The sequence below is a fragment of the Sus scrofa genome, chromosome X (assembly GCF_054392235.1).
Source record: "Sus scrofa isolate SSC_HxYL_T2T_F1_AM1 chromosome X, Sscrofa_HxYL_maternal_Yorkshire_Landrace_v2.0, whole genome shotgun sequence".
NCBI lineage: Eukaryota > Metazoa > Chordata > Mammalia > Artiodactyla > Suidae > Sus > Sus scrofa.
In genome coordinates, this window is record NC_139401.1 from 37,921,075 (window position 1) to 37,935,980 (window position 14,906).

A 14,906-nucleotide genomic window follows, 5' to 3' on the forward strand; every position below is an offset into this window, starting at 1 on the left:
GGTTTTTCCAGCATTTAGGGGAAGAGGCAAAGAGAGGAAAAAAAAATCATAGGTCCTCACTGAGAAACATTGTTTTTGTTTCTTATTTCTGATTAGTTTAGAGGACAGTGATGAAAAAAGCAGGGCACCTCAACACGTTTATTTCTAGGAAAGAGACTATAATAAGTGGACGACTGGGACAGGCTCGGGGGCTCTCGCCACATGTACTGATACTAGTAACTAATAAGAGCCAACATTCATTGAACACCGAGCCAGGTGCTGTGTACAGCACTCAGTTTGTCTAAACAAGAAAGCCATGAGATAGGGGCTGGAGTACCACCAATTAACAGAGAAGGAAACTAAGGCTTAGAGAAGCTGAGGAATTTGCTCACAGTCAAGAGCTCTCTAACTGGGTCCCATGTTGGTGGATGATTTCTCCTTATATTGCTTTCTGGGTGATTTGCTTATTCCCTGATGGTAACTCACTGTGTTAACAGCTGAGGGTGACCTGAGAATCCATGAACGCCCTGGTTCTCTGGAAGAAAGGACGCTGAACTCCAGTGAAAGGGTGCTGGAGGATGAACTTGGTAATGAATTGGCTCTTTGTCTTTTTAGGGCCGCACCTGCGGCGTATGGAGGTTCCCAGGCTAGGGGTCGAATCAGAGCTGTTGCTGCTGGCCTACACCACAGCCACAGCAATGTGGGATCTGAGCCTCATCTGCAACCTACACCACAGCTCACGGCATTGCTGGATCCTAAACCCACTGAGCGAGGCCAGGGATCAAACCATCATCCTCATGGGTATTAGTCGGGTTTGTGAATCACTGAGCCACAACGGGAACTCCAGAAACTGGTAATGAATTGGATTGGTGGCCAACCCCTCCGACCCAGACTCCAAATACTCAGAAAAGCTCCAGGAAAAGGTACTGTTTCTCTCTTATTTTGGAGACAAGTTTCCTATGGTTTTTCTTCTGGACGGTGGGTAGACCTACCTACACGAGCCACAGAGTTGTTACCAGTGAAGCAGCCTTAAGAGAAGGTTGTGTTTACCTATTTACTTAAGGTGAGGGCAGAGCCCTTGCTTAGCAGATGTGGCCAAATACAACAATTACAGCAGGTCAAGAGGACTTCCCAAGGAGTATCTGCAGAGAGGCATCAACCACAAAGATGAATGTAGTTTCCACCAAGCACTAGAAATGGGCAGGGAAGGCATTCACTAAGCAGGGATTTTTTTTTTTTTTTTGGTTGCATCTGTGGCATGTGGAAGTTCCTGGGCCAGGGATCTAACCCAAACCACTGCAGTAACAACGCCGGATACTTAACCTGCTGTGCCACGAGAGAACTCCCACTAAGCAGCGATTTTGGAGAACATACAATATATATGTCCTCAGCTCGAGGGGAGAATATTGCTATGGACATTACTACGGGGACGGTGCTTCTAAAGCAAGCCCTGGGCAGCAGCAAACAATGCCAAGAGCCTCCCTGGGCGCCCACACTACCCAGCCTCTAGGAGTATCTGGCAGTCCTAGGGAGCATCAGGGATGATTATTGAGACACTGGTGAACTTTGAACTTCTGTGATTGCCCTGTTTGCTTAATGCCTGATAGCCTCCAGTCTGCTAATAAATCTCCTTTATGCACAGCTCGACCTCTGTGCTTTCAAGGGGAGGAACGGGCAACAGCCTATGGGGGAAGAGAGGACTGTAGGATTCTGGGTGGGAGCTTGAACAAACAAAGTGCACCCATGACAGATAACCTCGCCGAGTGCATCTCATCTGCTTCTGACAAGAAGGTTGGATCATATTTATTTACCCTTTTCCTACCTCATCAATTGTGTATGAATTTCCCCATCTTGTTTTCCAAAGCTGAAATTTACCAGATCACCAAATTAAAAGCCCTCGGTTTCAGAACTTGCCCCTATCTAAGTTCTGAAAAAATCTTAGGCTCTGCTTAAAATCAACAACCGCCAGAGTAAATGATTAACAGAAGGATGGCTTCAGTGGAGATGTGGTTTATAAGCCAACAGAGAAGAGAGATGACCCTTGAACGTGATGATCAGCATTCCACGCTCTGGTGCAGAGCTGGGGGCTTCGTGTAGGACCCTGTCTACCTTCTTCATATGCCTCCGTTTAACGAGCACGGTGGGCAAGGGGTGGAGAGGGGATCAGAGATAATCTCCACTGATTTCACAATCTCCCCCATGGCCTGCGAGTTCGAACAAATACTTAGCACGGATAGAGCAAGAAAACACCCCTGAATCAATATTTTGACAAAGTCCCATTACCATCTGTTAATTAAAAAGTCATTTTCAGATTATCAGGAGCTCTGTGGTTGACGTATTTACAAGTGGAGAGGAATATAATAATGGCCAGCTGATGGGTGATTTACTCCACTATCATAATTCTAATTTGTTTTCTTTTGTCAATTGCCATGCGGATCCAAGCTACATAAGAATACATTCTTACAATAGGACACAGATTTACAGTTTAGGAAGCACTCCAGGGACATTAACAAAAAAGAATTTTTTTTGATTCTTCAGCAGATTAGATATGACCTAGGACCCAGCTCTATGAAAAAGGAAATTGGGAAGTTCCTGTCATGGTTCAGTGGTAACAAACCCAACTGGTACTCATGAAACCTGGCTTTGATCCCTGGCCTCACTCAGTGGGTTAAGGGTCCAGCGATGCCGTGAGCTGTGGTGTAGGTCGCAGATGCAGCTCCAAGTCAACCCCTAGCCTGAGAACTTCCATACCTTAGAGAAAACTTGAATCGAGGAGTTCCCATCCTGGCTCAGTGGTTAACAAATCCGACTAGGAACCATGAGGTTGCAGGTTCGCTCCCTGGCCTCGCTCAGTGGGTTAAGGATCCGGTGTTGCCTTGAGCTGTGGTGTAGGCTGCAGACGCAGCTCGGATCCCGCGTTGCTGTGGCTCTGGTGTAGGCCGGTGGCTACGGCTCCGATTAGACCCCTAGCCAGGGAACCTCCATATGCCGTGGATGTGGGCCTAGAAAAGAAAAAAACAAAAACAAAAACAAAAACAACAAAAAACAAACAAACAAAACCCTTAACTCAAAATGGATCATGTAACTAAATGTAATTTGTAAGTCTATAAAACTTTCAGAAGATGTAGGAGAAAATCTTTGTGACCTTGGGTTAGGCACACAGTGAGTAGATATAGCATCCACAGTGTAATCCATAAAAAGAACTTGATCAAAATTTAAAACTTTTGTTCTGCAACAGACCCTGTCAAGAGAATGAAAGACAAGCTATAGTTCAGGAGAAAATATTTGCAAATCACGTATCCAATAAAGGTCTTATTTTTTTGTTTTTGTTTTGTTTTCTCTTCTTTTTTGGCCACCCCTGCTACATGTGGCCTTTGAAAAGGTGTTAACAAGGATGTGGGGCAATTAGAGCTCTCGTGTATAACTGGGGAACTGCAAAATGAGACAGCCACTCTGGAAAATATTTTGGCAGTTCCTTCAAAAGTTAAACATATACTTACCATATACTCCAGCAATGCTACTCCTAAATATTTACCCTGGAGAAATAAAATTTACATTCACACAGAAACCTGTACATATGTGTTCATAGCAGCTCTGTGTCAAAGTTCCAAAACCAGGACACAACCTAAGCATCCCAAACAATCACAAACTGTGATATATCCATACAATGGAATACTAGTCGGCAATGAAAAGGAACAAAGTAATGATTAAACATGGCAGTACAGATGAGTCTCACAGGTATCACACTGAATGAAAGAAACCAGTCTCCAAAGATTACATACTGTATGATTTCATTTATATTACATTCTGGAAATGGCAACAGTATAAGCGTAGAGGAGTTCCTGTTGTGGCTCAGTAGAAACAAACCCAACTAGTATCCATGAGGATGGGGGTTTGACCCCTGGCCTAGCTCAGTGAGTTAAAGATCTGGTGTTGCCATGAGCCATGGTGTAGGTTGCAGATGCGGCTCGGATCCGGCATTGCTGTGGCTGTGGTGCAGGTTGGCAGCTGCAGCTCTGACTCTCCCCCTTGCGTGGGGACCTCCATATGCCTCGGTGTGGCCCTAAAAAAAAAAAAAAAAGATAGAGAAAGATCAATATGCCAGGAATTAGGGGTGAGAGGAGGGTGTGACTACAAAAGGATTTAGAGGAAAGTTTTTGAGGGAGAAGGAACTGTTTTATACCCTGACTGTGGTGGTGGTTATCCGAATCTATACATGTGTTACAACTCACAGCACCATGCACCAAAAAAAGCTTGTTGATTTTATGTAATATTTACAATTTAAAAATAGCAAAGCATATCAAATACATTCATTTAACCAAAAGGGAAAAAAAAATAAAGGAGACAAAAAGAATACTGTTTCTGTTTGCAGATAAGGAAACTGATTTGCCCGAGGTCATTCAATCAATAAATGGTAAGTGCGGAAGTAGAAACTACACCTTTGAAAGACATCATTCTTGCCCTGTTGTTACAGGAGAAACAAAACTTGAAAAACTTTAGCCAAATTCTGTATTGGTTAGCATGCATTTAGTTGCAAGTAACAAAAACCCAATCAGAGTGATTTAAACAATAAGGACATTTATTATTTTACATAACGAGGGGTCCAGTGGCAGGGAGAATCATGACGTTGGTTGATTTTACAACTCAACGGTGTGATAAATGACCAAGATTCCTTCCCGTCTTTCATCTGCCAAAGGACAGTTGCATTCGAAGCCTGCTTCTCCTCATAGTCACAGGATGGCTGCTGGTCTCAGACAGGGACATGTGCTTCTTGATTTATATCCGTGGAAAATACATTACCAGCAACAGTCTCACAGAGCTTGTAACTGAAGTGTGTAATGCAAGCAAATTCTGTGGGTTCTTAGGATCTTAAAGACTCCAGACAATCAGCTATAAAAAGAATTTATTTAATTAGTAACACTGAAATAAACAGAGCTTCTCACTGCAGTCACAGCCATATGTCTTCTTTACACAGAGCTCAAATTTGCAATAGTTCTTTGGCGATAGCTATGTCAAGGCTCTTGGACATCGTATCTCACGTTTGGTTTACATCTTAAAGTTTCCCAAGCAGTTAACAGCCCGTTTTTACAAAAACCTTTCCTTGGACAAAGGAGGACTCTGAGGGTCTTAGAGGAGTCATGTGATTTGGCCAAATTCACCATTAGTTAGTGATTCAGCCAGAGATTGCATTCGATCTTCAAACATCCTTCCCATAATTCTTTCCTTTACATAACACTGATTCCCTCTTCAGTGCTGAGATGTCGCTAAGGAAGCACAGTAGCCGTTTCAAAGAAATAGTGCAAGTTCATATATGATGCTTAAAAGATAACATTTTAAAAATATTCCCAATGGTGACATTTGGCTATTTGGAATTTTAGACTCAAATGTGATAGGATAAACTTGAACTTCTCATCAGCTCCCATCTCCCTTCCCTCAACGTCCAACCACTTTTCCCAATCAGTGGCTTCTAATCCCTAAATCTCTCTTGCATCCATCCCGAGTTTTCTATTTCTATAGGCCCCCAATGTGCTCAGACCCTTCATATAACAATAACCTCTGTCTCTTTGCCTCCATTTTCTCCCTACTGTACTTCTTAAACAGTGGTTATAACTGGATTAAGGTTTTCAAAACACAATGCAAATAATGACATATGGCCCCTTGTCTGCCCCAGCTCTAAAACTTTAATAATCATTCTTTGGCTATAGATTAAATTCTTAACTCCATAATCTGGATTTCAGGGCGCCCAACAATCTGGTACCATTCTTCCTTCCCAAATCTTGGGAGAATCCTCCTTTCTGGGTGGGAGTTAGCAGTGGCGGACTGGAGCCAACCAACAGTGGCTTGTAAGAGCCAATCTTTTGCCGCTCTTCCCAACTTTGTGCTCAGTGGTGTCACTTGGGTAGCTTGAAGCTGTCCATCGTGGGAGTATTTATATCACACAAATTGGTCAATACCAAAAAGCCAGAGCTTTTATCTTTTTTTTTTTTTTTTTGAAGAGTTGGTTATTAAATATTTACCATTGCACCTCCAGTTGCAGGGTCACCAGGACCAAATCGGACAGTGAGTGTGCGATGTGCTATAGGGCACAATGCTGTTGACCCTGAAAGCCCAGGTACCAAAGCAGAGATGGGGGGACCGGGGCGGTGGGGGGGGGCGGGGAGAATAAGAAGAAAAACATTGAAAAACTGTTGAGAAGTAGACCTGGGCAAAGATTGGGTTCCCATAGAAGCTGACACTGAGAAAGGGATTTGGGTTCAAGTGGTTTATTTGGGAGATAATCCCAGGAAACACAGGTAGGCGAGGGAGGGAAGAGAGACAGGGAAGGGAAGGTGGCTGACAGAGGGTGCAGGGATAGGCAGGTTACTACTGCGGGCAATCAAGCCTTGGTCCCACGGGGGACCTTTGGGGGAGAGAGTAAAACACGCCTCGTGGTTGCCCACACAGGGATGAGGACTCTGAGGGGTTCACCCTCAGCCAGAGAGTTGTGGGCACATGCACTAAGAAGTGGCAGGAATGCGGGGGAAGACTGAATGCCAAGGGCATACATACAGGGCGTGGACATTCATGGTTTTGTGTTTTTCATAGTGGGCTCGGTGATGGCGGGGCTTCATTTAATTAGTCAGCAATGGAGTGGACCCACCCCTTTAGTTGTTGTACGCCACACACCCTATTTGTTCCTTCCTTTGGGTCTCTCACGCCTTTCCTCCTTGCCTGTGATAGCCTTTGTAGCCCCCTCCAGTTTTGACAATTCTCAAATCCCTCCCAGTTCATCAAGGATGAGGGCCATGTCCTCCAGGAACCCCTTCTAATCCCCAACCACCAATGATGGAAGCTGGAGGAGGGATAAGCTGCAGGTCCCATGGGGTCTGAAGCAAGGGAATAGGTTAGGATGCCTGGGGTCAGGGGACAGAGACAGAAGCTCTGCTCCGGAAGCATTCCAGATGGTGAAGTCCATGTGGGAACCATCATTCCTGGTTATCGCTATACCCCTCTGAGCCCACCTGGCACAGAGACCTGGCCTATTGGTGGTGCTGGCAGAGAAAGATGAGTGCGAGGAGGGCTGGGTGAACAAAAGGAACTCGGTGAGGAGCCAAACGAAGCAGTCAGAGTGGAATTAAAGGAGTCACGGGGTGAGGTGGGGGACCGTAAGAGCACCTGCGTGAATTCTGAAGACAAATGTCAAACCTCGTATGGTGTTTTTCCACCTGTGACCCAGAGGTCCGTAGAAATAGCTGGTCGTTGGAACTTCAGCGCCTTTGCCTTTAAGCTCATCCCACTTGTGGTCCAACGTCTCTCTTCCGGTCTCTCTGGGGCTTATGGGAGGGCTCGGTTTTCCTTTGCCTCTTCGGGGGGGACCGAGCTCCTCCTTCCACAGGATCCTGAGTGTTTATGAGTTGCTTTGGCATCTCAGAAGTGCTGCCCACGTCCTCTTCCTCAGCGCGGCAGACGCCTCTCCATTTCTCGCTGCGCATTGTTCAGATGAGCTGTTTGTGTGGGTGGCACACTTGACTGAAGATGTGGGCGTCATCTTAGCACGCAGGTTACCCTCTTCTCTCTTAGTCTCCCCGCAAACATCCAGTTTCCTTCCCTGTTTTGCCTCTGCCACAGTGCTTTAACGTGATCTTTTCAAACAAAGCAACCATCTCTTCGCCCACGCGGAGCAGTCGCTCTATGCCTTCTCACCTCCGTGCTGCTGCAAACACTTGCCTCTGCTTGGAATAGTCTTTCCAGAATGGAAGCTTTGGCAGAGGTTTGGAAATTTCCGTCTTTTCCTCTCTCTTTTTTCCCGTATTCTTTCTTTCTTTCCTTTTTTTTTTTTTATGGCTGCACCTGGGGCATACGGAAATTCTCAGGCTAGGGGTCAACTCGGACCTGCAGCTGCTGGCCTACCTCACAGCCACAGCAATGCCAGATCCGAGCCGCATCTGCAATCCACGCCACGCCCTGCGACAACGCTGGATCCTTAATCTCCCCTCAAGGCCAGGGACTGAACCCACATCCTCATGGAGGCTATAGCAGGTTCTTAACCCACTGAGCCACAATGGGAACTCCCGCAATCGTTCCCTCTCTTTATCCCGCATCACGCTGTGTGAGTAGAAGGGAATAGTGTCAATAAATTTCTTTGCTAATATTGTGACATCATGACCATCTCTGCCCCTAAAGTGGCCACAGTTGGTTTTTAGGTGACACTTTTTTTTTTTTTTTGCATTCCACAAATGTCTAGCAATGCTTACTTTGCCCTTTCCCTGCCTCCCGCCCTCCCCAGCTTAAAGGGTTCCTCTTTCTCTGGGGTATGGCGGCGCTTCATCTGGACCTCCCCTGTGGACTTGTATTATGGATGTGTATTTACAAATCTATGATTCTTACTGAACTGTAAACTCTGCCAAAGCGAGATCATCTTCCTTCCCTGCGAGTTCAGCCTTGCCTAGTATCTGACACAGAATAGATTTTGCAAATATACGATTTATAACTGTGCGTTGAAGGAATGAGCGTGAAGATTTGGATGGCCCCTTAGTGATGGGGAGAGGCTGCCGTGGGAGGAACATTTGGTACCTTCCCCCTACTTCTGCAGATTATGGGTTTCTGCTGGAATGAAGAGGCAGCTCCTTATTTATTGAAGACCTACTATGTGCAAGGCACAATGGGAGCTCCAGGACTGAGATCTTTGGACTCCATCTCCATCCCTGCTCCAGCTTCTTGCCACCCCAAAATTAGCTTCCGGAGCACAGCTTTCTCTTTGTTTTTGTGGAGAGGCTGGGACTTAGAGGTAGGAAAGTGACATCACTGGAAAGACTCAGGGAGGTCACGTCCACATCTGGGGTTTTGCACTGCCAATTCACATTTTCTGAATGAGTTATTTCTATGTACCTTCACAGCAGCCAGCACTGCAGTGTCTTGCATATATTATACGCTCAATGAGTACTTGTCAATTGATTTGGTACAAGTATGTGACAGCATAAATATATTATGAAAAATGAGTCTGAGCACCCAAAGAGCCAGGATTCCTTCTCAAAACACAAAACAAAATCCGAAACACAGTGGCGGAGCTTGGCTTAAAGTTCACATGCTCCTGTACCCTGCCCTGCAGTATCACTAAGCAGGGGCGTTAGATAAGGCAGTTGAAGGGCAAGAGTACCTTTGCTCTCTCCGTGCAATTGAAAGCGTTTTAGCTCTCAGGTGGACCCCACTCAGCTTTCAGGTGCCGCGTTTTCAAGAGCCCAGACGCATCCTTTTCACCATCAAAGGAAGATGCTGTTTAATTTGAGGATTCTGTTGAACAAGTCAGCCCTTAGACACAGTCACAATTGCGTGGTGCGAAATTTTCGGTAAGTGACAGCCAGAGACCTGAGTCTGACTTAGGAACCATGGTGCTAAATGAAATTCTATTCTGCAGAGGAGTGCAGCCGCCGAAGGCCTCTTTCTGCAGCGTGGAGGGCCAGGTTCGACCCTTACTGGGGACAGCTGTCTCTAATTCCAGCTGAGCTTGCATTGCTCAGTCCCCTGTAATCAGATTTCATGGGGCGCCGGGGGGGTGGGGGTGGGGGCTAACTGCGGCAGGTATGAGACTAAATGCTCTTGACATCTTCCATTTGTGTACATTCTAAAGGAGCAACCGGCTGAAGGAAATGAGAGGAACTCATTTCCACAGGGCCTTCAGCTTGGATTTGGGTTTGCTTGAAAACAACATATCATTCTAGGGCATGGGGATTGATTCGTTGTTTAAAAAAAACAAAACAGACCCCCAAAGAACGACTAGATAAATATTTACAAAGCTGCTGCAAAGGGGTCTTGTAGGTGATGAGGATAATGACATTTTTCAAAGAAAATCCAAATTTGAGATCTGTTTCTGAAATGTTTGACAGCACGTGAAAGGGGGCTGTCTCCAACAGATTCATTATAAAAGCTGCATTCTGCTCACGGCTACTGGGCACGTGTGCAGGGGAAGGCGGTGAGGAGAATGTCTCTGGGGAAGGGGACAGGGGCGATGGGTTAAGCAGGGAAGCAAGGCCAGTGATAGATGTTCACATATGGAGACAGAGCCAAGTCATTCTGGCTTATTATATACAAGTTAACTTGAATTTGATGCCAACGAAAATAGCCTGTTTGTGGCCCATCAGACATACACTGTACATCTGCTTTAATTATTGAAGAAAAGAGCACACTGATCAGAAGTAAAGAATTCCCATGTCAAAAATAAGGATTAAATGCCTTGCTCCCTGGGTCGCCATGCAGGTACTCTTTTGATGATGAAGCTCCTTTCCCAGATGCCAAGGCCATATTGACTTGCTGTGGGCCTTCTTCTTCTTCTTTTTTTTTTTGAAACATTGAAGAAATGTAAAACCTGACTTGTCTAATGTTCTTAATGTTCTTTGTTCTGACAAGATATAAAACTGTGCTGAAAACCATGTTTCTCTGGAGCAGTTTCTCAGAATAATCTGGGAAGATGGCTTTCAGGCTAGCCCTTAGTTTGGCTCAAATTTAAAAACTCTTTTCTCTTCTTAGTATAGATTGTTTATGGGTTCTTTTCATTGACACCATCAAATTTGAACATTGTTGCCAAAAAGCTTCTAGAGCAGTTGCCTATTAACAACCAGAGTTTTCCCCGTGCCTCCTGGCAGCCTAAACCAACTCAAAACGACCTCGCTGACTTGCAAAAGTTAGAAGCGTCTAGTCTGAAGTTTTCTCCCACTGTTAGGAAATGATCCTGTGACTGTGGCCCTGGGCCTCTCTTCTCGGGGCCACCTGACAGCTCTGGACTCTCTGGACGCCACCATCAGCAGCACTCAGAAGCCAGAATGACAGTATAAACGATACTGTAAATTAAGCCCATAGTATTAGACCTAGGTGGGACCTCCGAGCCACAGAATAATGCCTACTCTTGCTTTACATATAAGGTCCATGAGGCCCAGAGAGATTACTGATTAGGGCCAGAGTTAGGTCACATAAGCCAGGAATCTGAAGGAAAACTCAGGTTCTAGAGTCTAAAGAAGTGAGTTCAAGGCCTGGCACCACCGCTCTCTGGCACTATAACCTTGAGCAAGTCACTAAATTATTCTGTGATGTTGCTTCACCTATAACATGGGAGAAAGAGTAATACCTGTTCTGCCTACATCACAGGGCGCTTCAATCATAGAGTTAATAAAAGCTTACTGAGCACCTACTTTGCGCCCTGCCCTAAGCAAAGTGTTGGAAGTAAGTGGTAAATAAGGTAAATGCATTATTTCATTCCAGACACATGAAGTCACAGTCTAGGGATAATCAGTGAGATAATGTGTATGAAAACTGTAAGACGACAGTTCATTATTTTATCATTCCATCCCACTGAGTTATAGCACAAAATTTTATTCCAGAGTTTTTAACAAGAAGCATCTCTGAGCTGCAGACAGTCAACAGAATGAATAACCAACGCTTGGAGCATAAACTTAAGACTTTGGTTTGAAAATCACAGTGATGATTGATTTTTTTTTTTTAACCATGATTACAGGTCAAAATGTTGCAAGTAAAACCTCTTCTCAATATTTAGGCATTTTTTGATATTTACTGATCTTCTAATTTCTATATCCACTAGCCAGACTCTGATTCTGAAAATCCTGGCTAGCCATCTCTCACAGCGAAGGGGGCTGGGGCAAAAACATGGGTAAATCAGCCTAAATCCATATCTGCTATCTGAAAATAGGAAAGCCTCGAATCACCCAGGTTATGAGAAACTAAGAGCATCTTTGCTGAAAAATGGCACAGCAGTGAAATGGTATCATTTTCATGTGGCGTGTTTTTCTTTCTATGCTTCAGTCAGCCATACTACCTGCCAGCTAGATGAATGCAGAATCGCTGATCTTCGATAAGACCTACAGCCTTTGACAACCCCCTAACAATAGAAAATCTTCTCATCGTCTCTGCCTGTACAGTACTACTTGATTTTCAGCGTTCCATAGAGAGTCCATTTTTTTCCCTCCCCCTGTCTGTTGTCTTTCTTGGGAAAGGTGGAGGGCCCTTGTTACAAAATACACGACGTGAGTTTAGCATGAGACAGTAATAGGAAATACATGATTAGGGTTTGGCAATGCCACAAAATAGGGACTGTGCAGTTTTGAATTGAGCAGCCACATTGCCATGGATGCGATAAAATAACCACTCAAGTGAGGCTGAAGCCATCTACGCAGGCTCCTGGATCAATCGTTTTTAGTCAATTATTATTATTATTATTATTTTGCAAAATCAATAGGATCAGATCCCAAGACTGCCGAAAACACCCAATCCACAGGCTTTTCATCTCACAAACAAGGCTCTAGAGCCTGGCCGTGTTTGGATAATAGAGAGTGTCCTATGATTTGTTGCCTATGAAGGAAACCACTTATAGCTTTTAAAGAAAGCACTAAAAAAATATCTTTCTTTATCAGAGAAGACCCATTTGTAAGTGCAGTTCAATTTCATCTCACAAATAGAAATTTCTTCAGGGAATATTGAGCTAAGCCACCCAATTCTGTGGAGGTTATGGATTGGAGCCGGAGGTGACTGGTGTTCAGGTATTTCATTCCAGAACTCTCTAAGGGCTTACAGAACTCATTATGTTCCCTTCATCCCACACACATGCCTGTCTATACACGCGTGCACACACAGACGAAGCGATTACGGGTCATCTACACTTGTGCGTAGAGGACAGACAAGAGTCCTCTTGATTATTCACATTTTCCATCATCACTGGAAATGAATGCCCTTTTCAAAACATATTTCTTGACTTCAGAAAACTATTCGAGGCATGAAACCAGGAATGAAATGGGCGCATGATATTTCCCTTGGTCAACAGTAGAAATGAGGTTTTATTTCTAGCTTATGATTTCTAGTAATTTCGTAATTTAGGATAAAAGAAGTAGAGGTGGCCACAGATTTTTGACAGTTTCAGGTTTCCAGCCCTTTAATAATAGGTCTGTACAAGCTAATCCTCATGCCACGCTTCGATTTTCAGATGAGCGGAAAGTTTTCCAATTTTAGCATATTGACGATCTAAGGTATCTTAGGAACCATCCAGTCACCCAGTTATCAATAGCACCACATATTCATACCACACAGGAGCATGGGGCAACCGTGAGAAAGGCTGCAAGTACATTTTTATTCATAAATTATTATTGTTGTTAATAATAGAGAAATTTGGAAATGATTTGTGCTTTGACTTTCCAAATCAACAGGATCATATTCAGAGGCTTTGTGAAAACAGAGTCCCTCTCCCTTGCACACAGTGCAATATGCCTTTCTGAGCTGGAAAGAAAGGGATGACATTAAAGTTAGGCCACTGAGCATTCAGATGGCTCCAGTATGGCCTGTGAGAAATCCTGTATTTAGGAACTCCATGAGTGTGGTGGAAGACAAAGACATGCTCACTGATTTGTAGTTCATTTTCTTACTTTTTCAGATGAGGAATTAAGGCCAAAGATGGAAAACGGTCTTCCCAAGGTCATAGTGGAACTAGGACTCGAATTCGAATATTTAAAACTACCCTTCTTTTCATTCCATTGCTTTGATCATTTCGATCCTTCCAAATTGATCAAGTTGGCCAATCTACCCTTGCATAATATCCTATTTTAAAAAAAGATACAGCCAAAAGATCTCAGTAAAGAAGGAAAAAAACACCAAGAAAATAAGCCTTTTGTGTCAATCTGCAATGTTAAAGAAACACCAAAATCTCAGCCATAAGGCCCACTGGCCTTCTCTTTATGCCTCCAGAAGCTAAAGTCTTTATCTCAAATTCTCCATGGGGATCAAAGTATCATTTAACGTTGAATTTTTTCCTACTCTGGCAAAGTCAGTTTTTGACTGATCACATTTTACTCGAATTAAGCTCTTTTTCTTCCAACAAAATACAATTATAAAAGGGAACCCATCCAGGTCTCCCCCACCAGCCCATACTCCAAACAATTTACTAGAGTTGGAAAATGCAGACTCTAGCAATGAAAGGTTTCATTCTGCCAATTGAGAATACTCTTCCATTTTCTAGTTAGGAAGATATGTGGGTAAAGCTAACACGAGGGTCTACTATTACCTTGGCCTAACTTCTTAGCATTTGGTGATTCGGGGTTGAGAAATCTCTGTAATTATTTTTTCAAGGGATAAAATTAATGTAACAAACGAGTCTTCCCTTTTTCAAAAGCTCTGGCTTTAACCAGACTACAATGACAGCTTTGATGGAAAATCTGTATGTGGTTCCCATTGGGTTTTTTTTTTTATAACAATTTTTATTGTTTCCATTATAGCAGGTTTACATTTTTTTCAATGATTTTTATTTTTTCCACTATAGCTGGTTTACATTTTTTTAATTTTATAATGATTTTCATTTTTTCCATTATAGCTGTCCATCGTTTTCTCCAATATTATATCTTCCCTGTTATGTGTTGGCTGAAGAATGAAACTGGGGTTTAGGCCTGGTTTACCAAGGAGATATACTGGAGTAGAAGGAGACCAAGCATTTTCTGGGAACACTAAAATAGTGATTCTGGCCTTGGTTTGAGTGCTCCTGAACCAGAGTAGGCTGCTTCCAACTGAAGCATGAGGGTCTCTAGGAGACCCTAACAGCCATTTAGTTCAGCAGTTTTACCTGGCCAACTCGAGGGTAGGTTTCTCACCAGAAAGCAAGAAATGCTTGACGCAGACCAGAAAAAAAAAAAAAAAAAAAAAGAAACCTGTAAGGGAGGCATTTTGACACAGCACAACTCTGGAGCTTTTTCTACTTTTCTCTAATTTTTAAGTAGCTTAGAAAAGAAGTGTGGCAGTTCCATTTTGGAGCCAGTGGGAAGTCTATGAGGAGACAGTAAACAGGACAGGAATCTAAACTGGAACCATTGTGTTTGCTTTTCTTCTAGTGGTAAATTTTCCTGGTTAGCTCTTGATATCTATGAAAAACAGCCCTTTTTCCCAAGCCAATATTTCCTGCCCCA

At 43.7% G+C, this 14,906-nt stretch overlaps 2 protein-coding genes across 8 annotated transcripts in view; one reads left to right on the plus strand and one right to left on the minus strand.

Annotated features, from left to right (window-relative positions):
* RPGR (retinitis pigmentosa GTPase regulator) overlaps positions 1-14,906 on the minus strand; it is a 284,289-nt gene that overhangs the window by 74,252 nt on the left and 195,131 nt on the right. The window lies entirely within an intron of this gene.
* OTC (ornithine transcarbamylase) overlaps positions 9,188-14,906 on the plus strand; it is a 69,450-nt gene continuing 63,731 nt past the window's right edge. Inside the window, 1 exon segment of the mRNA NM_001164002.2 lies at positions 9,188-9,305. Within this exon segment, the coding sequence (NP_001157474.1) occupies positions 9,229-9,305 (77 nt within the window). The 5' untranslated portion in view covers positions 9,188-9,228.